Below are 24358 nucleotides of genomic sequence, written 5' to 3'. Positions count from 1 at the left end.
GGGAGAGCTACGTGCGTGTTGACGCCGCACGGCGCCCCGCCTTCTACGCACAGACGCCGAGAAGAAGGGGGTGTGGCCACGCTAGGGTCCGCGCCATCAGGCCCGAGGTGGCGGTGAAACCCGTGTTCAGTGTATGGTTTTCCCAGCCAAACGGTTCTGCTTGGTGCCATCCATGGAGGGCGTGCGTTGGGCCTTTTCCTGTGGCACTTGGCTGCCGAGCCGTGCAGAATGGCTGCTGGCGGTGCGATCGATCCAGCCCGAGGAGAAGGAGCGCATTGGCCAGTTCGTCTTTGCCCGGGACGCTAAGGCAGCCATGGTAGTACAGGTCTTTGGTATTTAAAGCCGAGAAAGCAGATGTTGGGGGAGGTGGGTTGGCTTGGGCTGTGGAGACCATCCTCCCTCCGTAACGTGGATCTTTGAGCTCTAGAACACTTGTGGACCGCCCCGGGTAAGAGTGGTCGGCGCTGCGGGGTCTCGGTCAGGCTCTCGGCCTGGTCTCTAAAGTCTTTGTAACCTCCTGGGAGGCCTAGATCGCTGTAAAAATTAGCTCCTCCCCCATGCAATTGAAAATAGAGACCCCCACCAAATCATAAAATAAGTGTAGGGAAAACCTACAGAGTAATAGTGGGTTTTTTTTTTTTAACTGTAGTAAATTGTTTTTGTATGTATCTTTTACGTGGTAGCAAATTGTATTTTTTTTCTTTGCTGGATTCATAGGCCATGCTAATCTGTCTTTTACGTAGCCCACCAGTGTCCCAGGGGCATCTTGCACATGCTCAGAAAGTATTGACAATATGACTTAGCTTGTTTGTATCCTTGCGTACCATGGGACTGTAAGAGGCCTAGGCCATTCGTCCGTTATCAATGAAACTGAAGTCCAGGGAGGATGCAATCTTGGGGAACAGTGTTTGTAATAGATGTATTATGTTTTTTAATTATGTTTGTATTTTTATAGCAAAATATGGCAAATTAGATTTCAAAATAAATTACTGTGTAGCATAGTTTAAGCAACCTTTAATTACTATCACTTCATAGACATTCGTTTCTTGAAAATGTCTCAATATTTAAACACTGAAATATGGGCCAGTTAGTTGATACTTTTATGAGGGCAAATTGGTGAATATTTTTTAATAATTTGTAAGAAACTGGAAACAGTGAATTTGAAAGTCCTGCAGTCAGTGTTGAAATTGATGAAGGAAAAAGTCCTGAAGGAATTTTTAAAAATATTTTAAACCTTGTCATACTCGTGTGTGTGTATTTTTTTTTCTTAATAAAGGAAGTGTGAGACTGGAACAAGATAGGTTATGCTTTACTAATTTTTGAAGCTGAATGATCAATGCATAGAATCTGGAAATACTTGCATATATGTACGAATGTAGATAGAGGAGGGTTGCTTGGTTTGGAATTTTATAACAGCAAATCTACAATATTCATAATAACCTAACATGTTCAGTAATAGGGGAATGGCCAATACTCTATGGAACCTCAATACTATGAAGTATGCTACATACTGGACTGATATGGATAGACATGAAATAATCCCCAGTACTTAAAAAGTTAGTAAGTTGTAGAATACTGCATAGTATGATTTCATATGTGTTTATATAGCAAGAGTTAGCAAAAACATGTAGAAGTACATATATTTAAATACTTAAAGAGAAGTCTGGATTGATACCTGCTGTTAATGTTGCTTGTGGGGTAAGGGAAGAAATTGTGTAAGCAAAATGGTATTCTTCTATGTACGTAATAATTACTTGATAGCAGCGCATCATATTTTAATATTTATATACTTCCAAAACTTGAAAATTTCAGAAGCCACAAAAATGTATATTTTATGCCTAATGTTTAGAAGACATCAATACATATCAAATGTTTTATGTACTTAACAGGCTGGTCGTCTGATGATAAGGAAATTAGTTGCAGAGAAATTGAATATCCCTTGGAATCATATCCGTTTGCAAAGAACTGCAAAAGGAAAACCAGTCCTTGCAAAGGACTCATTGAATCCTTACCCTAATTTCAACTTTAACATCTCTCATCAAGGGGACTATGCAGTGCTTGCTGCTGAACCTGAGCTACAAGTTGGAATTGATATAATGAAGACTAGTTTTCCAGGTAATGTTGTATTTTTGTGGTATAGAAGTGAAGTATTTTGATGTCTCAGCTCTTAATTGTTGAGTAATCCAGCAGTCCGGGAAATGTATCAGATATTTAAGTTTAGGAAAAAAATGGATCTAATACGCGAAGAGAGAGTATATACATGAAAAGGATGTATTTCCTTTTATGTTAACAAACTTCTACTAAAAGAATACATTCTCCATTACTGGGGATCCATGTAATCCTTTGCTTAGAAGCAAAGTGAAAGTATTGAATTATACATCAACTGTTTCACCTAAGCATTTTCCAGAGTTCATCAGTAAAATTGTTAGTTTATTTAAAAGAATAGTCTCAGTGGTAAAATATTGTAGTTCTTAGATGGAGATGACATATTTGTGTTATATATAAATACAATTCTTTGTTTAGCACATTTATTTTTTATTTTTTTTAATATTTGTTTTTAGTTTTCGGCGGACACAACATCTTTGTTTGTATGTGGTGCTGAGGATCGAACCCGGGCCGCACGCATACCAGGCGTGCGCGCTACCGCTTGAGCCACATCCCCAGCCCATGTTTAGCACATTTATATAAGTAAAAATGATGAGTAGGCCCTATTGAAATATTTGTTTCTTGTATATTGCCTTAAAAAGTTGTTATCAGTAGCTTCAGGAGCTGCTGAGTAAACTGGGGTTGAGTAAACTCAGGCACTTTTTAAAAAAATTTTTCTTCTTATTTAGAGACAGGGTTTCACTGAGTTGCTTAGGGCCTTGCTAAATTGCTGAGGCTGAATTTGAACTCATGATCCTCCTGACAGCCTCTTGAGCAGCTGGCATTAAGGCATGCTCAGCCTCAGGCACTTTTAATATGTACTGTGTGCAAGTTCTCAGCTACTACTCTATAATCATTAGCATCATTGATATTAAGTGAGTAGTTACTATGTGAGGCAGCATTTCACTAAGTTCTTTACATATATTCTCTGAATTCTCTCAACTGTCCTATGATAAACATACCATTATTTTCATTAGAAGATACTAGGTTAAGAAGAAAACTACTGATAGGAGAACTCACAACTTCCTAATTTCATATTTGTACAACTGCCTAATCTACGTACTATCTCCACCTTAGGATCTTTGTTTATGTGGTTCTCTTGATCTAGAAGGCTTATATTAACCTTATTCCTTAGCCCCATTTCTGCATAGATTACTCTTATTTACTGGTTAGATTTAACCTTACCTTTAAGGAAACGTTTATGAACTTTCACTCTCAAATAGGTTCTTTTGTTATAGGCAGTCATAAAATATGTTTTCTTTGTCCTATTATAATTATTCATCAGGATGATAGAGTTTCTTTCTTTTGGTGCTTTTAAGCTACATGAGAGCCAAAACCTTATTGACTACAACAGAGTTTGATCACTATCATATCTTCTTAATGCCTTGCCTAGTACATAATAGTGCTCAATAAATATTTGTGATATGAATAAATAAGCACTGTGGTGCTGTAATTTCAGCTTCAGAGTATGGTTGTGAATTTCATCTCACTTTTGCTTTGATTATCTTTATCTTGGAATTGCCCAACAGGACTCTGTCCTGCTTATAAATCTCAGGTGGCTCTGCTAGTGATTATGAAACAGGATCTTGACATAGATTCCATGATGAAACATAAGGGATAAACCTTCTCAAATTGGTAGTTACATTTTGTATGAATGTGGACATGTCTGTTTTTCTCAGTGTCTTAGTTTGATTTCTGTTGCTCTTACAGAATACCTGAGACCAGATAGTTTATTAAAAAAGAGGTTTATTTTGACTCATGGTTCTAAAGCTTGGGAAACCCAAGAATAAGAGAAGCCACTGGCAAGGGCCTTGTGCTGGTGCGATATGAATTCATGGTGGAAAGTGGAAGGGTGCATGTGAAAAGAAGAAAACAGAAGCACCCTTACCTCAAAACATCCTGCTCTTGACATAACCAATCCAGTCCCACAAGAGCAAAAATCCACTTACATAGTTCTGAGGTATTCAGAGGCATAGAAAGTTCATTATTAAGGGACCACTGCTGTAGAGGATTCAGAGTAATAATGGGGATAAGACCATATGTTTTTATAGCTTTGAACTGTCCTTACATGAGCTTTTCTTAACATCAGAAATTAGTGGAGAGGCCCTTAATCTTTAGAATGCGATTTGCAAAACTACACAGTGGTGATTGGCCCAGCGAGATGATATATCTGCCAGGAAATGATGCCTATAAGAAACAGATTTTATTACTAATTGACTTGACATGCAGGATTGGCTTATGGTCAATACTGGGTAAATAAAGAATTACTAATTCAAGCTTTTAATAGATGATTGGAAGATACTTGAACAGAAATTGGAGATTCAGTTTCCAATTAATGTTTCCTTTGACCTTTTGTTCCCTTGTAGCTTTTTTGATTGATCTTGACTAATAACAATATGTCAACATTCCTTAAGATTATTATTCATTATTATTTTTATTATTTTATTTGTTTTTCTTAAGATTATTTCATTGTCAAAAAGCTGCTATGTCCAGAGACACAAAGGGGAAAAGAGATTTTCCAGTTGTCACTAATGTTATTACTATGCCACTAGTTTCTGAAGTAGAAATGGATTTAGCATGATTTCTTAAAGAGAGACGGAAATATATAGGGGTTTGCTTCAGTGGAGATTCATTTCAATTTCTATTATTTCTATTTATCAGAATGAGGGAATTGATCAAGAGATGTTCCTAAGAGTCTTGATAAGTGATGAAAGAAAAACTTAGGATAGCAACAAGGGAAGTACTGTACTTTGTACTGGACATTGTTACTAGACTGTCAACTATCAAGAAGAGACAGTCAGCTTTTGGCAGGGGAAGCATTATTAGTATATTGAAAGTTCCAGTTCTGTTAACACCCTTCTGTGTCTGAAGGTAAGCCTCCTAAAGGAATTTAGGAGTCTTTTTCCTTATCCCATTAAACATTTCTGCTATGTGTGGCTCTTTCCCATCCATCTCCTGATTCTGCCATTGCTGCCCTGGTAGAGCTGGAGAGGATATAATGACAGATCTAGGAAATTCTGAGTTTCTTCCTTCTAGGTATGCACACTATTACGGAGGTTATTGTAACCAACTTTATTCTCTCCTTAATGAAGAAGGTAACAAGGCAGCTTGATAACAAAGGTAACTAGTACTCACTGAACACTCAGTAAATATCCAATCAGTAAATAAATGTCCAGAGATGATGGTTTATAGGAGATTGGGCACCCTAGCATATATAGTTGCGAATGAGGTACATTTTTTTTAATACTTTTTTTTAGTTGTAGATGGATGTAATACCTTTATTTATTTATATTTATGTGGTGCTGTGGATTGAACCCAGTGCCTCACACATGCTAGGTGAGTGCTCTACCACTGAGCCACAACCCCAGCCCCTCAGTACATTTTTAACTCTGAGAAAAATGATATCTTCCTTGTCAGGTTTTTCCTTTGTTTTGTAACTTAACCCTACCATTAAAGGTATTTGTGTAGTTTTATTACCATATTTATAAAGTAAGGCAAGATTACAGTATAAAATTTATTATTTAAATTTGTAAAACAAACTAGAATTATTTTCCCTGTGTTTATATGTTCATGTTTTTGTTTTTTAATAAACTTTGCAGATTACTAGTTGACTGGACAAAATAACAAAAATATTTTGGGATACGGTACTAATTTTAACTTCAGTAATTTGAAATGATGGTCCTGTGGGAGGATAGGGATATAGCTCAGTTGGTAGGGTGTTTGCCTCACATGCACAAGGCCCAGGGTTCAATCCCCTGAGCCAAAAAAAAAAAAAAAGTGAAGTTGAGGTGATGGTCCTATGGAATTATGTCTAGAGCAGCTGTTAAATAATAAGTATAAATTTAATTGCAGCAAGAATAATTAAGTATTGGTATTATATGATAAGTGGGAAGGTGATAGAGCCTATTTCTTGTCTCTTTCTGTGATACCCTGTCCACTGCTCTATTTAAATAATTTCCTAATTGATTTCTCCCTTTTCACTTTCATCCTCACCCAGTCACTACAGTCTTGCTGTGGAATAAAACAGACATTTGAAATACGTTCATCAATTTTCTTAAAATTCTTTGAAGTTGGTCCTCATTGCATATAGGATAAAATCCAAGCTCTTTAACATGACTCTCTTTTCTTGTTTTCATCTGTCTCTTCATTTGCAGACCTTTCTATAGTTTTCATCTGCTCTTTTTGATGACAATTTTCTGACCACACCAGTCTCTTTTTTTACTTTCAATGTTGTAAATTTTTTCCTATTTTGGGGTCATTGCAAAAGAACTGGTTCCTCTGCCTGTGTTCTCCCTACTCTTTTCTTGACACTTGAGATTTGAGGAATGAGAAGTAGCCAGTATTTCTCCTCAGAAAGGACTTTCTTGACACTTCATCTTTTTTCCTTTGTCGGCCTTTTTCATTTATAATTATGACAATTATTTTATTATTATCTTGCTCATTAGATGACTTCAGAAATTGTGCTTATTTTGTCATTTTCATTACAGTATGCTTAGTGCCTGGCATGGCATAGTGTCTAGCACATAGCACCCATTCAAAATACCAAATATATTTATTAAATGTACAAATGGTTGAAAAGACTTTAGGGTCCCTCTCTCCTTAATTTCTCTGAAAATATTCCTGATGTTATTTGGAAATGAAAGGGGGGGTTATATAATCAAAATGAAAGACTGTTCATGCTATGTTAGATTCTTGTTAGAATATAAACTACTCTTATTGGTAAGTTATGATAAAAATGGTTCTTCCTTTGAGACTTCTTCCTTACCAGTCTGTTTAGCTTTTTCCTTTGTCCATTTGTATTCCTCTCAGATTCAGTTTTGAACTTTGCTGCTACTATAACAGATTCCATCATCATTTTTTTTTCTAGGATTATGTACAGTCTTCCAAACTTGCATTTTACAGGATATGTTTAGTTAAGACTCTTTTTTTTTTTTTTAAAGGTTAGACTTAGGATTTGTAAAGAGTCACATTCTCTTTGTATTCTGAATTCCTTATTGGAAAACCAAGTTTCTACTTGCATGTTTTGCCCACCCTAGGTTACGGGGGTGAATCTTTTCTACTGTCCATAGGAATTGTGTGTTGAACTAGTATTTATTGAGTATGATACTTTGTTAAATGTCTTATATGTATTATTTCTTTACCTTAAGTCCAGGGCATAATACTGTTATTATTATTTTATAAAAAAGATTCAGACACTTAATTATTTCATTATTATCTTGCTCATTAGATGACTTCAGAAATCGTGCTTGTTTTGTCATTTTCAGTACAGTATACTTAGTGCCTGGCATAGTGTCTAGTACATAGCACACATTCAGAATATCAAATCTACAGATTTAACGTTAAGTAATATTAAAGTTTACAGGGCTGGGAGTGTGGCTCAGAGGTAGACTTAGGTGACTTAGCTAAAAAGTAGAAGTCCATATGTTCAACCTGCATTCTATAGTACATGACCTCTCAATCTGAGATTTTACTGATACCTATTTAAGGATTTGGAAATATGAAATTATGAAAAATTCTGTGGAACTTAATTTAAATAAATATAAAGTTCTTGCAAAAGATCTAATGTCTAACAATACGAGAAATACAATGATAGGGACCTTGCCTTACCATTTTTTACAAATCTTATAGTAGGCCTTGTAAACAAAAGAGTAGGGTATTAGCAAAATAATAGACAACTAGGAGAGTTAAGGAAAAGAGCCTGTTATATATGCATAATATTTTAATTTAGTGGATAAAGGATTATTAAATGATGCTGGTAAAATTGGTTAAACCATCCAAATATTAATACTGTGTACACAAATTTTTGAGGAATTAAAGATTAAATGTTAAAAAAGTTACAATTTTAGGACAAAATAAAGTAATGAAGAGTAAGAATGAGGTACTAATAAGATTTGCAAACTATGGAGAAAATACCTGGTACAGTGGAGGATATTGGTAAAGAATAGTCATATATATATGGAAGAAATAAAAATTGGTACAGCTTTTTTGGAAAAATATTAGTTAAAAATGCAAGGCTGGAGTTGTGGCTCAGAGGTAGAGCGCCTGCCTAGCATGCATGAGGCCCTGTGTTTGATCCTCAGCAACACATAAAATAAAATAAAGATATTGTGTCCACCTATCACTGAAAAATAAATATAAAAAAATACATAAGCCTTTTGATTTAGTATTTGTTTCTGATACTCTATCCAAAAAATAGAAAAATACATCGGGCTATATACATAATGAATTTGTATATGAGAATAATATCTGAGGGCTATTAATAGAAATTGGTTGAGCAAATCATGCGACATGAATTTCACAGACTATTATGTAAAATAATGAATTAGGCCAGTATGTTGATGCACGCTTGTAACCCCAGGTACTCAGGAAACTGAGGTAGGAGAATTACAAGTAAGTTTGAGGCTGGCCTCAGCAACTTAGCAAGACCCTATATGATGTAAGCAAGACGCTGTCTGAAAATAAAAAATAAAAGGGGCTGATGATGTACCTAAGTGGTAAAGAGCCCCTGAGTTAAGTTTCCAGTGGTGGGTGGGGGGGAAGGTCTGTTAATCTGAAGGGAATTATAATATGTATTGTTAATTTACAAAATCTTATGACAAAAAATATAGTAATATCCTATTTCTTAAAAACACATGCCCTAAAATAATTTTTTAAAACTCAGAAAGTTAGAAGAAGAAATTTCAGAGACCAAAGTACTTTAAAAGAAATGTCTTTTTGTCTCCCATAAAAGCTCCATGAACTTTTTTTTTTTTTTAATTTTAGAAGGAAATCAATCTTCATTACTAAATTCAAGCAAAAACTACAACCTTTCCTCTGTAAAATCTTTTATCTTCCAATAAAAAGTTATTGGTGAAAATAGAATCTGTTTAGATATGACAGACCTGGGAAACATTTCCAGAATTAAAAGGAAATGAATTAGGAAATAAAGAGGGTTAAAAAAAAAAAAAAGAGGGTTAGACACAGAGATTTCAGCATATGAAAATGCATATTTTTGAAGAAGATAACAGATTAAATGGATAAGAAATAAAAATGAAATATTTTTTTATTAAAAACTGGAAAAAATTTGAGATTAGGTGAAGTTTCAGATCAAAGAATAAAAAGTTCTGGTGATAAGTGGTGTTAATTATTCCACAGCATTGTCAAAGCACTAAATGCTACTGAACTATATACTTAAAAAATGGGCAGAATTATGTATATTTTACACCTTCCCCTCTGAAAATAAGAAGAAATAGCATAGAGAATAGTATCAGGATTAAGTTGTAGGGTCAGGGGTTGGAATAGCCCTAACAGTCTCCAAATAATAAAATAATAGTCTCAGATTTTTTTTCCATAATAGTAATAGGACCATATAATTATATTTATAAGATTGTTGGTATATCAAAATCAGGTAAGATGTGTATTGAAATGTAGCTTCCTTGAAAGTGTCCTAGATCTACCTAGCCAGAATTTTAGAGTACAAGTAAGAGCTCTATACCTAAACAATTTTTCCAGTTGATTGTTAGGCATAATAATGTTGGGAAACATCATCGTATTGGATGTAATTTACAAAGCCAACAAAAAGAAAAATTGTAGTTCATCTGCTTGTATTGATGGCTCAGATGATCAGGAAGCCATTAAATAGATGCCTGCCTCACACACTTTACAACAAAATTAATTAAAGTTATGTTCTAATAACAATTATAAGAACATAGAAGAATTGTATATTTGATCACACTTCTGAAAAAGGGATGACCTTTTTAGCTTAGAAGAATAAGAAAAAACCACAAGTCAACTGATGTGATTTCATATTAAATCTCACTTTACAAACCCAGGGATCTATTTGTGGCAAATATAACAGACAAAGGTTGATATTAATATCTAATATGCTTTTAAGTTTTGATGAGAAAACCAAATAAGTCTTATTTGGTGAATGCACAAAGGACTTGATAAAACAGTTGACAAAAGGGAATATGTTTGTGTGTGCACACACATTTATATACATTTAGCAATAACAGCTACCACAAGAACCTTAAAACAATAAGAGAGGTAAATAGGGAGCCTACATCCTGGGAACAAATTTTTACTCCTCACACTTCAGATAGAGCCCTAATATCCAGAGTATACAAAGAACTCAAAAAATTAGACAATAAGATAACAAATAACCCAATCAACAAATGGGCCAAGGACCTGAACAGACACTTCTCAGAGGAGGATATACAATCAATCAACAAGTACATGAAAAAATGCTCACCATCTCTAGCAGTCAGAGAAATGCAAATCAAAACCACCCTAAGATACCATCTCACTCCAGTAAGATTGGCAGCCACTATGAAGTCAAACAACAAGTGCTGGCAAGGATGTGGGGAAAAGGGTACACTTGTACATTGCTGGTGGGACTGCAAATTGGTGCAACCAATTTGGAAAGCAGTATGGAGATTCCTGGGAAAGCTGGGAATGGAACCACCATTTGACCCTGCTATTGCCCTTCTCGGACTATTCCCTGAAGACCTTAAAAGAGCATGCTACAGGGATACTGCCACATCGATGTTCATAGCAGCACAATTCACAATAGCAAGACTGTGGAACCAACCCAGATGCCCCTCAATAGATGAATGGATAAAAAAAATGTGGCATCTATACACAATGGAGTACTATGCAGCAATAAAAAATGACAAAACCATGGAATTTGCAGGGAAATGGATGGCACTAGAGCAGATTATGCTTAGTGAAGCTAGCCAATCCCTAAAAAACAAATACCAAATGTCTTCTTTGATATAATGAGAGCAACTATGAACAGAGCAGGGAGGAAGAGCAGGAAGAAAAGATTAACATTAAACAGAGACATGAGATGGGAGGGAAAGGGAGAGAAAAGGGAAATTGCATGGAAATGAAGGGAGACCCTCATTGCTATACAAAATTACATATAAGAGGTTGTGAGGGGAATGGGAAAATAAACAAGGAGAGAAATGAATTACAGTAGATGGGATAGAGAGAGAAGATGTGAGGGAAGGGGAGGGGGGATAGTAGGGGATAGGAAAGGTAGCAGAATACAACAATTACTAATAGGGCATTATGTAAAATTGTGGATGTGTAACCGACGTGATTCTGCAATCTGCATTTGGGGTAAAATTGGGAGTTCATAACCTACTTCAATCTAATGTATGAAATATGATATGTCAAGAGCTTTGTAATGTTGTGAACAACCAATAAAAAAGAAAAAGAAAACTGCAGATAGTATATCCTAAGCAATATGTTGCAGAGACCATTCATTATTCAAGGCAAAGGGTTTAGTCCTAATGGTAGAATAGTGCCTTGTAAGATAGTTTAAAAGTTGAATTTACTCAGTCTCCTGCTTCCCCTTCCTCTGGACTGACTATGTAATTGTGTCCTGGGAGCAGTAGCCACAGTTGTTTAAAGATATTTGCAATTTTATTGGTGTTATATAGAGACTTCAGATAGTGAAGTGATTTAGCAGAGTTGCCACATTGTCCCTGCGATCTCCTGAAGCCTACATCTAGTTCCCTTTACCTGGTAACTTCCTATTTCTTTTCCCCCTCTAATATTCAGTGTTGATAATCCACATGACAGCAATGAAAAAATTGCTCAAAAATAGTCAAGAAATGAAAAGCAAATAATTTAATAAATCATTTTCTCTGGTTAATATGGTTTGAATAATAAACCACTGTCATCCATGAAAAAAAAACCAAAACTTATCTTTATTAGGTACTTGGTATTTCCAGGTAGTTTATATGTTTATTCTTTATTCAACTCTTTGTCCCTAGACATAATAAATAAATATGACAAAGAAATGATGGAAAATATTTGAACATTTGACTCCAGAGAGATAACACTTAAACTCATAAGACTGTTTACTTAATCCTTGAAATGGTATACATGTGTATACTGGTTTCCTAGAGCTACCTAGCACAGTACCACAAACTCAGTGATTTAAAACAATAAAAAATTATTAACAATTCTGAAAGGCTTTAGATCAGTCAGGTTGTCAACAGAGCCATGCTCCCTCTATAGGTTCCAGGAAAGAATCCTTCCTTGTCTCTTCCTAGTTTTTAGTGCTTCATTCCATTTTCTGCCTCCACCTTCATGTAGCCTTCTTCCTTCTCTTCTTTGTATAATCAGTTTGTCTTCCTTTAAGGTAACCTGCCATTGGATTCAGGTCTCATCTTAGTCAAGTATGACCTCATCTTGATTTGATTGCATTTGCGGAAATTTTTTGCAAATCTAGTCACATTCTGTAGTTTTGAGTGGATGTAAGTTTTGGAAATGCTTGTCAACCCAGTAAAGTTCATCCTGTGCATATTCCACCCCAAGTTTATATCCATTCCACATACAAAATCAATCCACCCCCTCCCAGCATCCCTTAGGTTTAACTCAAACCCATATTAGCTCTACATCCCAAATCTCATCTAATTTACCAACTCAAAAAGTTGAAGATCTCATAATCTGAATCATACAAATTAGATATGATCCATCATGGGTCAAAATTCATCTCCATCTGTGAATCTGAAACCAGAAAACAAGTCATCTAAAATACAATGGTGGGAGAAGCATAAGAAAAAGTTTCCATTTCAAAATGGAGAAGTTGAGAAAAGGGGGATGGATCATGGTTTACAAGCAAGTTTGAAATTCAGGAGGGAAAATAAATTCCATTATGTTTCAAGAACTGAAAATAACAGCTGCTTACTTTGTATGTAGGCTCCTAGGGTGGTCCCACCTGCTTTTCCTGGGCCCTCTTCCTTGCTTATGAAAGACCTTTGTTGAAGGATAATATTCCCAGTCTCATAGTTCTAGCTTTGTTGGCCTGTTTCTTGCCAACCAGTATATATTAATATATATACATTCAAATAAATACACAGAAGAGCAACTGAAGTTTGCTACTTAGTGTTAGTCTCAAGTCAAGGATATCATATTGCAGTCTAATCTTTTTTCTGCTGTACTTTACATAATGAGAACTTAAAGATCCTTTGTCAATAACATACAAGAAGCTTTTTGTATAGAATTTATGAAAGTATAATCACATCTCACATTTTTTGTTTTTGGTTTTGTATCTCAGTAAACTTGATAGGTGAGCTAGTAAGTGAAGCATTAGTGTATACATATTAGAACACTTGACACTTCTCATAGAAGCAAGACTATATATAATCATATTTTTAAATACTTTTTTTAGTTGTAGATGGATAATACCTTTATTTATTTTTATGTGGTGCTGAGAATCAAACCCAGTGCCTCATATGTGCTAAACAAGCGCTCTACCACTGAACCACAATCCCAGTCCTATGTAATCATACTTTAAAAAATGAAACTCATTAGAATTTCTCATATGTAGTCTCTATAACAAATTTTTGCTATAAGCAACACAAGTGGATATCACTCATCTTGCTGGTCTGTTTAAGAAGAATGGTGAGCTTTAACTGAGGTGCTGTTTATACATACATATTGATGAGTTAATTTTTGAGAAAATGATGTAGGGGAGATTCGAGATTCTGGTACTATCAGGAATTTTTGTCATAGGCTTGCAATAGTAGCCAAGGGTATTGACTGACTGATTTGTTGTAGGTTATTACTATGTTTAAAATAAACTTTTTAGAGCTGGGCATGGTGGCGTATGCCTGTAATCCTGGTGGCTCTGGAGACTGAGGCAGGAGGATCATGAGTTCAAAGCCAGCCTCAGCAAAAGCGAGGTTCTAAGCAACTCAGCGAAACCCTGTGTCTAAATAAAATACAAAATAGGGCTGGGGATGTGGCTCAGTGTTTGCCAACACCCCTGAGTTCAATCCCTGGGACACCCCCCACAAAAAAAAGAAAACAAAAAGGACTTTTAGTTGCTTAATGTTGCAGAACATTTTAGTTAATATCTAGTACTGTCTGCTTAATATTAAGGTCTCAGATGGAAGATCAAGGTTTTCTAAACATAACTGGTAGTAGTACCTCTATGGTTTCCACTTGTTCATCTTTCTTAAATACGTATGTCCTTTCTGAATTCTTAAAAATGTTGAATAGGATGATTAAGTAGAAAATTGTAATAGCCATGAATGTGTGATAGTATTATTAGGATGATTTGTCAGCTTTTGTCCAATAATTTTGCTAATAGATTAAGGGACAAATTTACTTTTCTAGTGGTATTTCCTAATGGTTGTTAAATTTCTTAAGTAAGATATGGGATTAACAGACTTCACCAATTACATATTTCCCCCGTAATACCACAGTGTGGCGCTGTTGTACTTTGGCTGAATATTCACAAAATGACCTTTTCCTGTTGCTGTCAAATTTCTTGTGGATTAGATAAGATGCTCTCAAAAGTATATGAAAATGCAGTCGTTGGTTACTTTTTTAGCCTTAAGTAATGAGTTCTGTGATTGCTTCCTAGTGATTGTGCTAGATTGCCTTTTATGTTAATCATTTTTTATAAGCATACATATTTAAATTTTTCCTTCATTGCCTTATCACATTTAGTTAGAAATCAGTTTCTTAGAGGTTATAAAATGAAAACTTGGAGAAACCAACAAACAAAAATGACACTATAGATGACAATGGACACATCTTTTTAAATTATGGAGTTTTGGATCGTATTATATTAAAACTATAGTTTTATATTAAAACTACCAAATTATATTAAAACTATAGTTCCACTCAAAATACATAAATGTTATTTTCCAAATTCAGTTATTTTGAAGGCTTGCTTTCTTTTCTTTAAGGTAGTCTTTAGTATGTTATTTGTTGATCCAGCATGTGCCAGTGATGTGGCCCTGATCAAAACAGTTTTTATTGAGGAGCTTCTAGTTGTCTGCATAAGGTGTTGAAAAGTAAGCATCAGACTGTAAGAATGATCCAAGGCCCTAAAAGGGTAGAATCCCTTGTGATAGAACTGTTAAACTCACAGTTTAATATTTCAGTGCTTGAAAAAGAACAAGAATCTTTGTCTTATCTAAGTACTACTTATCATTTTAGGATAATCAGAAACACTTCCTGGCTAAATGAGCAAATTATTTTGACTCTTTAATTGAGAGCAGTATGGGAATTAGAGTTTTGTGAGAGAACTGGCTTTTAATATTTTTCTGCCCTTGAGTTAACTATGGGAAAGGTATGATTACTCATCATGTTATTATCAGCATCTAGAACTCATATGTTTTCAGTGAATAATAATAATGAATTTAATTGTTGGATTCTCAAAGGATGCATTAGTGATATATATGCCAGGGATGCATTAATAGGGGGAGTCAACATCTTTTTTACAGACATAATTCTTTCCATAAGAGGTGCTCATGGAGAATATAGTAGCAGCTATCACTTAAAAGAGTTGTAGTTAACAGAAACAGAAATGTCACATTTTAGAGACATTTCTGTTTTGACAGAATTTGCGGAGGGACTTCCTTCAAAGAGTTTTTACCTTAGCCCTTAGTTGTAGGAAGCAAGCCCTTTGAGTTGTGTTCTTTAATTATCACTGATTTTTAGAATGCTATGGAGTATATTGTCTTTGGAGTGTGGGCGCTAAAGATATGTTTCAGATTTTAATATGAACTTATTTTACCATTATATCTATAAAAGAAAAGAAAATCTGCTGGGTGTGGTGGTACACACCTCCCCAGCAGCTCAGGAGGCTGAGGCAGGGGGATTGCTAGTTCAAAGTCAGCATTAACAATTTAGCGAGGTCCTCAGCAACTTAGCGCCTGTCTCCCAATAAAAAATAAAAAGGGCTGGGGATATGACTCAGAGGTTAAGCACCCCTGGGTTCAATACCCAGTACCAAAAAGATAAGAAAATCTGTTTTTATTTGAAGAAGTCATATTAGAAAACATTTTGAAAAAACAGTTATTTTGAAGGAAATAAGGGTGTATTAATTTTCTAGTCACAGTAATGACTTAAAAGAACAATGTTTAGTTGTTTTTTTTTTTTTTTCTGATTTACAGCAAATTACAAGAAAATAATTGATTCCTTTTTTCTCCTGTTTAGCTAGATGCTAAAAATCTGAGTTTTTGGAACATCTTTTGGTACAGCCATGTAGTTTTTATTCTTAATTATTTAATAATTTCCAATTTCACTGATTCCTGCTTAACTGCACCTCAGTTTCTAGGCTATGCTCTGCTTGACATGACATGTTATTCTCTTAATTCCCAGCTCAATTTGATTGACTGATACTTAGTTTAAGATTACTGTGACTGGGGGCTGGGGATGTGGCTCAAGCGGTAGCACACTCGCCTGGCATGCGTGCGGCCCGGGTTCGATCCTCAGCACCACATACCAACAAAGATGTTGTGTCTGCCGATAACTAACAAATAAATATTAAAAAAATTTCTCTCTCTCTCTCTCTCTCTCTCTCTCTCTCTATATATATATATATATATATATATCTTTAAAAAAAAAAAAAAAGATTACTGTGACTGGATGGGTTGCCTTGTAGTGTTCTTTTTCTATGCTGACTTTAACAGATTTTAGCTGCTCTACTGAGCAGCTTTTTTTTTTTTTAAATAGAAAAGCTAATTTTTTAATTCTGTATTTTCTTACTTCACAGGCCGAGGTTCAATTCCAGAGTTCTTTCATATTATGAAAAGAAAGTTTACCAACAAAGAATGGGAAACAATCAGAAGCTTTAAGGATGAATGGACTCAGCTGGATATGTTTTATAGGAATTGGGTATAAATTTTTTCTAACTTTGAAAAGAGAAATCTGTAATGATTCTATTATCAGTAAAAATGGGAGTAAAAGTCCTTTGGAAGTAAATGTGTGATTGCTTGAGAACTTTGGATTTTAACACGTATAGTATTACATGATGATTTATGTTGAGAAAATTTAACACTAATTTAGAAGTACTTTTAAAACAAAAATTCATTGTATTCCATTACCATTTAAAATGTTTTTTGTCTTGAAGAAATTCATATGCATGACTATTGTTTAACAAATCCATAATATTTACTACATGCTGGAAGATACCATTTCAAGCTCTTAATAAGTTAATTCTTGTAACAAACCAGTGAAAGTGTTGTTGTCACAGTTCACGCAAAAGGGAATGGATGCAGAGTTTAAGTGATTTAGCTTAAGTTTATAGGCATGATTTATTTCCATGCTACTAGAAAGGAAAATTTTCTTAAAATCGCATACAATAACATGGTACAGAAGTAGAAATTCGTATGGTACTGGTCCTATACATTTTATGGAAAGTTTTATATTCTGAATACTCTTTTAAGAAATGGATGCCTGTCTGTATCTTAGGCGCTGAAGGAAAGCTTCATAAAAGCTATTGGTGTTGGACTGGGATTTGAATTGCAGCGGCTTGAATTTGATATATCTCCATTAAACTTGGATATAGGCGAAGTTTATAAAGAAACACGTTTGTTCCTGGATGGAGAGGAAGAAAAAGAATGGGCATTTGAGGTAAGAAATTTAGATAAAGAGGTTAGTTCCCCAGTGTTTGGTGATGAATGGATAAGATAGGAGGTGTTTTTTAATTTTCTCAAGAGAATTCGATAGGTGTTGTATGGAGTGGTAACATCAGATTGATGTATATAGTGGTTAAGGAAGGCAGATATCAAAGATGATGTGAGCAGTGCTTTGACTTCAGAGGACTACCTATTGAGATATAGAATGTTATAAAAACAAATTAAATGTTAAGTTTGAGATGCCACTGAGACATCCAAGTGAAAATATCAAGTGGGCAAATAGAATGAAGGGCTGGGACCAGACAAAACAAACAAACAAACAATAATCATTTATATATGGGTATGTGAAGCCATGGGATGAAGTTGAAGTTATGACATTACCTAAGTAGTAGCTATAAATTGAATCTAGGAAGAGGAGAACTCAAGTTGAAGCAATGAAATATATCTAAGTTAGAAAAGAGAAAAACCTGGGACAGAACATTTTATATTTGTTTACCTACAATATACCACATTTTACCTCATAATCTATAGCTATGTAATTGTTTTAATTTCTTAATGCTGTCTGAAGGCAGGTCACTTATTCAAATATATTGAATCTTCATACCTGGAAAAATCGAACATTCTACAGGAAAATGAACAACAAAATGTTTGAAATGATGAGGTTATATTCTTTTGCAAAGGAAGGACTTATCAAGTAGAAATGTGTCAGAATTTATCGATAACGTTTTTCAACCTTTTACCTTTGGGAATAAAGGTAAAATGAGAATGCTTCAAGTTGTAGCTAAATTTTTTTTTTTTTAACTTTGTAAGAAAACACACATGAAGAAAATGACCTGTCATTTTACTGAAGCAGATTAATCTTTTAAACCAATGTTAAACTATTTCCTGAAAAGATTTCTTTTCTTTTGGTGGAAATTTTAGGGGGATTTTGGTGTTCACAGTAAATTTAGTAAATTTGAGATATAGAATGATATATCACAAAAAAAATGACAAGAGAATTCTTGAAATTTAGAAAGTCTTAAAAATTAAACTTAAGTCTTATGTTCTACAGCATTGAATGTACTGGCTAGGGTAATTTGCTGCTTTAAATTTATTTTTTCTTTTTTCATCTTACATTTATTAAAGGCACATTTATTAAAGGCACTTTCTCAACCAGAAAGGATTTCATATAAATTTCCTAACCTCATATAAATTTCATTCTAATATTTATTGTATATAAATAGCTAACATTATTAGAACTCCACATGTAACAATGAGGTACATGACAGTTTGATAACTGGGGCATCAGTTATAATACAGCTGTTCTACTTTTGATATGTCATATTTTATATTTATATTGCACTGACAAGGTCTGAGTAAACAGGGTGAAGCCTCATTTTGAAATTAATCTTACTGAATTTTGGCTTGTAACAACTTATATAGATAAAATGAGCAGGGTATCTTGGTATTTTAGCTAATAGGTGGAATAAGAACTGGTTATTGCCCACAGTTATCTCTAGTACTTGTCTTACATACAGGAAGTACAGTTGCTGACCAGAGTGTTTTCCCGAAGTAATTCTAGCCAAAACAGTTCTGTATATTATAATGTGCTATTATTGGTATATAGAGTAATTTTTTTATAATACTTAAGTAAATATTGTGAACTTAAAATATCTTAGTTTAATGGAAAATATTTTTCCTTGGGGTCATGATAGAATGATATTTTCTGTTAGTATCTCATACTGTTAGAAATAATACATCAATTAGTAACAGTCTTTAGTGCCCAACTTTCATACATATATGTTAAGCATGATGTTTATTTATTAAAATATTCCATCTGTATAAGAACTGTGTCATTTGCTGAATTTCTGAAAATTAGTCTTAGGTATTTTTAAATCTATACATTCAAATTAGTTTTTTTGTAAAGAAAAAGCAGGCTTTGTTAACCAGCATATTTTTTGATGTTTGATTTACTGAATCTTCTCATTCTTAGTCTTATTTATTTTTCCTCTTTAATTATATTGTCTTAATTTAATTCTTGTTGAATTTTTATTTTTTGCTAATTTGGATTTTTTAAGGTGTGAAAATATGAAGGAAGATAAAAGGTGAAAGGTCTCCAAGTATTACTTCTGATGATAGTTTCCTATTTCTTAAATCTTACCTATAAATTTCCACATTGGTTTTCCATAGGCTCTATTGTATAAGTAACTAACTGCTTACAAACCAGCATTGCAACTTGATATCTTTTATTATTATTATTATTTATTTTTTAAAAAATTGGTGGTTATAGATGGATAGAATGCCTGTATTATTATATTTATTTTTATGCGGTGCTAAGGATTGAACACAGTGCCTCACACATGGTAGGCAAGCACTTTGCCAATGAGCTACAGTCCCAACCCATACTAAAGGGCAGATAACTAGTGTGTACTTGATCTAAATCTAATTAAGAAACATAAAACCAAAAATTTGCAACATTCTTTTAAAGTGGGAATCCATGGGGTTTGTATTTAAAATGTTATTATTATAAAAGACAAAGGCTAAGAGGACATGAATGAATGCAACACTTGGTCTCATTTGCCTATAAGTTCGTTCCTAGAGGAATACATGTGTGTTTGTGTATCTATGTATATAAAAAGAATGGGATACATAAAATGTAAACAAAACTATATCTAGATTTACATATGTTATAATCCGTGTCTCTTTCCCTTTTATTTTTCAGGAAAGCAAAATAGATGAACACCATTTTGTTGCAGTAGCTCTTAGGAAACCCAATGGATCTAGACACAAGGATGTAAGATTTTTTTTTCTTCAAAGTATGAATTAATGTTTAATCTGTCCTCCCACCTTTTTAATGGAAATAGTTAATATGCCTTACATCAGGTTTGAGATTATGTGTAAGTCTGTCACAGAAACTTTTTGAAAGTGTGTGTTACCTGCTTCTTCATTTTCAAATATATTTAAATATTATGGGAAAAAAATGTTGGTAGTATTATCATAGCATTCATATTTTTGTAGAAATTCACTATAATCATTATCTTGGTCATATAAATAGAAATTTATTTCCTTATGAATTTGGGCCATGTTGAATAAAAAGGGTACTGAATTGAAGGTTGGTAAGTAATAGGATTATCTTGCAATTGAACCTCCTCCCCTTTTAAAGTAATATCCTAAATTATTTCAAAGTTACAGTGTCAAACATGTGAGACATATATTTCTGAGGCTGTTACCTAGTATGTGAGAGAGGGAAAAAATTAGGATTAAAAACTGCAGCTTAGTTGTGGTTCTGCCAAAGTAATTTGTTTAAGATAATGTTATAATCAAAGCTATATGCACTCCATTATTTTTAATGAATCTGGGTAAGAAAATGTAGAACAATCAATTTTCTGTATAGCATCTCTTCTAGAAAAATAACTCAGAACACAGACCATGCCTTTGATAGATTAATCAAAGTGTTAAAATTCTACATAGATTTTTTAAGGATAGCATGTTAAAATTAATACCTGTTATTGACCTAGGCTACCTGTCCTACTAATGATCTCAAGTCTCAACTTCATAACTCCCTGTGGGTATCGTGTTTTTATACAGCCTTATCGTTTTTATAGTATCTACATATTCAGTACTACTTTTCCTTATTTCCCTGGTTAGAGCCTATCCAGCAGTGGCATAATGGAAAGTCTAAGTTCTACACAAGTCTACTATTTTAACCTGTGTGGTAAGCTTGGGAAAATTGTTTGATCTTTAGGAGCCTCAATTTCCCTATCAATAAAGTTGAAAATCAAAACCATATTACAGCACAGCTATACATAATTATACTATACTTTACAAAACCCAAATGCTATTTATACAGATTAAGAAGCCCTTATCTGAAAGGCTTGAGATCAGAAGTGTTTGGGATTTTTTTAAAATTTTGGAATATTTACTTAGACATATTAAAATACTAAATAATAATAAATAATGATTCATTTGTTTCATATACACCTCATAGCCTATAGGTAATTTTATATATATAAATGTAATATTTTTAATGTACCTGTAATTGCTGTGACCTGTCACATGAGAGTCAGATGTGAAATTTTCCATTTGTGGTATCATAATGGCACTCAGTTTTAGATTTTGTAGCATGTTGGCTTTTTAAAAATTTTTTGAATTAAGAATAAAAATGCTCAACCTGTACTAGAATGTATAGAACATCAAAGACCTATATTGGGTTGTGTCCTGAACAAAGTCTGTATTGCAGAATAGTAATTTCCTAAAGTAGCATTACATCTGTATACTTAGTAACAGTTTTATCAGATCCCAGATCCTCACTCTAGAGTAGTAGCTTTCAAAAGTTTGCCTTGGGCCTAACTCTGCTTGCTAAAATTGCAGATTTTGAGATTCTTTTAAATTCCTATCTACTGAATCAGTCTTTCTGGATGCGGGGCTCAAGAAATTTTAAACAACCAGGTTATCATTAAATACAAAAAAGTTTTCTCTTTTTTGAACTTGGTACATTTTCAGTACTAATACAAGGAGTAAAAATATTCTAAAAATTTTACAGTCATACTGTAATCTACTGAAGATATAATTTGGTCTTATTTTTATAATTATAAAATTGTTCATAAGATTACTATACAGTAATAATTACTATACAGTAGGTAATATAATTATTTTAAAATATTAAATATTAAAAACATTAAATATTTTAAAATCTAATTTTTTTCCTTTTAGGTTTCATCCCAAGATGATTCTATACCAACCCAGAGGCAGTTTACTATTCTTACCTTTAATGATTTAATATCATCTGCTGTTCCCATGACACCTGAAGATCCTTCATTTTGGGACTGTTTTTGCTTCACAGAAGAAATTCCAATTCGAAATGGTACAAAGTCATGATATGATTCCCTACGTAATAAAGGGAAATGAAAATTGTAATCTTCCATATTCGCAGGAAAAAAAATCAATGCCTGATCAAGTTTTATTTCACAAAAACTTTTTTTTTTTAAACTGAAAACTTTTACTATTCAAAAAGCAGATTTCTGGTACAATATGTTTCCCTCTTCCTGTCTGAAATTGCATTGAATTGATAGAAAAAGGCTGGAAGAATTTTACATGTTCATTGTAGAAAAAAAATATGGAAAAAGGAAACATTAGGATCCCATCTTTAAACCCTGAGTTCTCTTTCCAGACTTTTCTTGGCCATTGAATCCATGTTAACTTTTTTTTAAAATGGGAACACACTGTTTTGTAAGTTTTTTAAACTGTTTACAATACCTCTGTTACATAAACTTTTAGTGGTTCTAAAGTACTCTCTTCTATGACTAATATCAGTTAAGATGCTTTTGTCTAGAGGTAACATTGTCCAAATGGCTTAAGTAACCAAGGATATTTGTTATATAACATATAATGTCAGAGGTTTCATTAAGAATTTTTTTTTTGCCCTCAATTTATTGATTTTGCCTTAGGCTCATCTCATTCCCCAGCATAATGCTATAACTTCTAGTTTTATATCTTCCTAAAATTGCATCTACAAGGCAGGAAAGACCATTTTTCCTGTAACATTTATTTTATGGTGCGGAATATTTCTCCTAATAGCCTCCAAATTATTTCCTCTCATTTTCCATCAACTCAGATTTGGTCATAGAGAAAGCTAGCATCTGACATTTTTTGCCTCTGTTAGAAGTAGATTCTGTTGGGAAAGAAAAAGCTACAGGAGCTTTGGGATTATGGCATTGAGGTGAAGCCCCATTGTCTGGCGTAAGAAATCTTTTGTGTTAGGCATTTTGATTGTCTGCATTATGTTACTGTAAGTGGTGCAGTGAATGCCCTAGTACATTTTGAGACACATGCTTAATTATGTCTTTTAAGAAAGTTTTTAGAACTGGAGTGACTGACTGAAAGGGCTTAAATATTTTTAGAGGTTTGGTAAGTATTAGCATATTGTTCTTCAGAAAAGCTATCCAATTTACACTTCCATTTAGTAGTGTATGTGTGACCATGCTTATCTGTATACTCCCTGGTCAACTGTAGGTATTATCTTTTATCTCCCCCTCCCCCCTGTATTTAATCTTTGTTAGTATACCTGAAGAATGTTGTGTCATTTTTTAAAATTTGTATTTCTTTCATTACAAATGAGGTTGATAAACATTACTGGTTATTTGTATTCCTTTTTTTAAATGATCCTCTTGTTCATTGTCTTCAATCTGTTTTTATTTTAGTTAATAGGACTTAATTTAAAATGTGAACATAATATATTAAAATGCCAAGACCATCATATTGATGACAGAATCTATTATATGGTTGTAGTGCATGTCTTGGGAAGTTAATCTTATTGTTAAATATCAAATAATTTCATTGTTTCTATTACTAACATTGAAAGTGGTATGTAAACTGTATAAAAATAGGTACTTTTGTTAATTAAAAATCTTGGAATGTTTTATAATATTTTTTATTTTATTAAGCATGCTCATTTATTCCAAGCATAATAAGTAATGTGTTTAAAAAAGATCAAGTAGCATTTATAATACAGAAAGTATTGTTATCCCTAGCATGAGTGTAATGGTGATATGAAAAACCATTTGTCTTGTCATTATGATAATAAAATAATTAATACTCTTTATGGAGTTTTTATGAGCCTGACAGTGCTAGATTCTGTGTTTTTCAAATTTGATTTTCCTATTATTTTTTAAATCAAAGTTGTACGTGTACAACTTGAAAAATCTGTAAGTTTTTTCCTAAAGTACTACAACTTTTGACTTTTTTGTAACTTACAACTATATCTCCAAATAATATGCTTATATTACTTTTACTTGATTTTTCAGTTTTAGGGCATTGTTTCTTGGTTTCCTAATATAACCCTTCTCTCTTCTCAACATTATGCA

The 24358-nt window shown here is 33.5% G+C and overlaps 1 protein-coding gene across 1 annotated transcript; it reads left to right on the top strand.

The window, feature by feature from the left end:
• Positions 1-62: 62 nt before the first annotated feature.
• AASDHPPT (aminoadipate-semialdehyde dehydrogenase-phosphopantetheinyl transferase) lies at positions 63-24092 on the top strand. The gene is made up of 6 exons (XM_081279687.1): positions 63-316; positions 1890-2115; positions 16652-16773; positions 17350-17511; positions 20218-20289; positions 22209-24092. Exons 1-6 carry the CDS (start codon positions 134-136, stop codon positions 22371-22373), a joined length of 930 nt encoding a protein of 309 aa, XP_081135813.1. The 5' UTR covers positions 63-133; the 3' UTR covers positions 22374-24092.
• Positions 24093-24358: the final 266 nt, after the last annotated feature.

This window comes from Spermophilus citellus (genome assembly GCF_964194105.1).
Source record: "Spermophilus citellus genome assembly, chromosome: 2".
In the NCBI taxonomy this organism is placed as follows: Eukaryota; Metazoa; Chordata; class Mammalia; order Rodentia; family Sciuridae; genus Spermophilus; species Spermophilus citellus.
The sequence above is the reverse complement of the archived record's forward strand: the minus strand, read 5'-3'. Positions and strand labels throughout refer to the sequence as shown.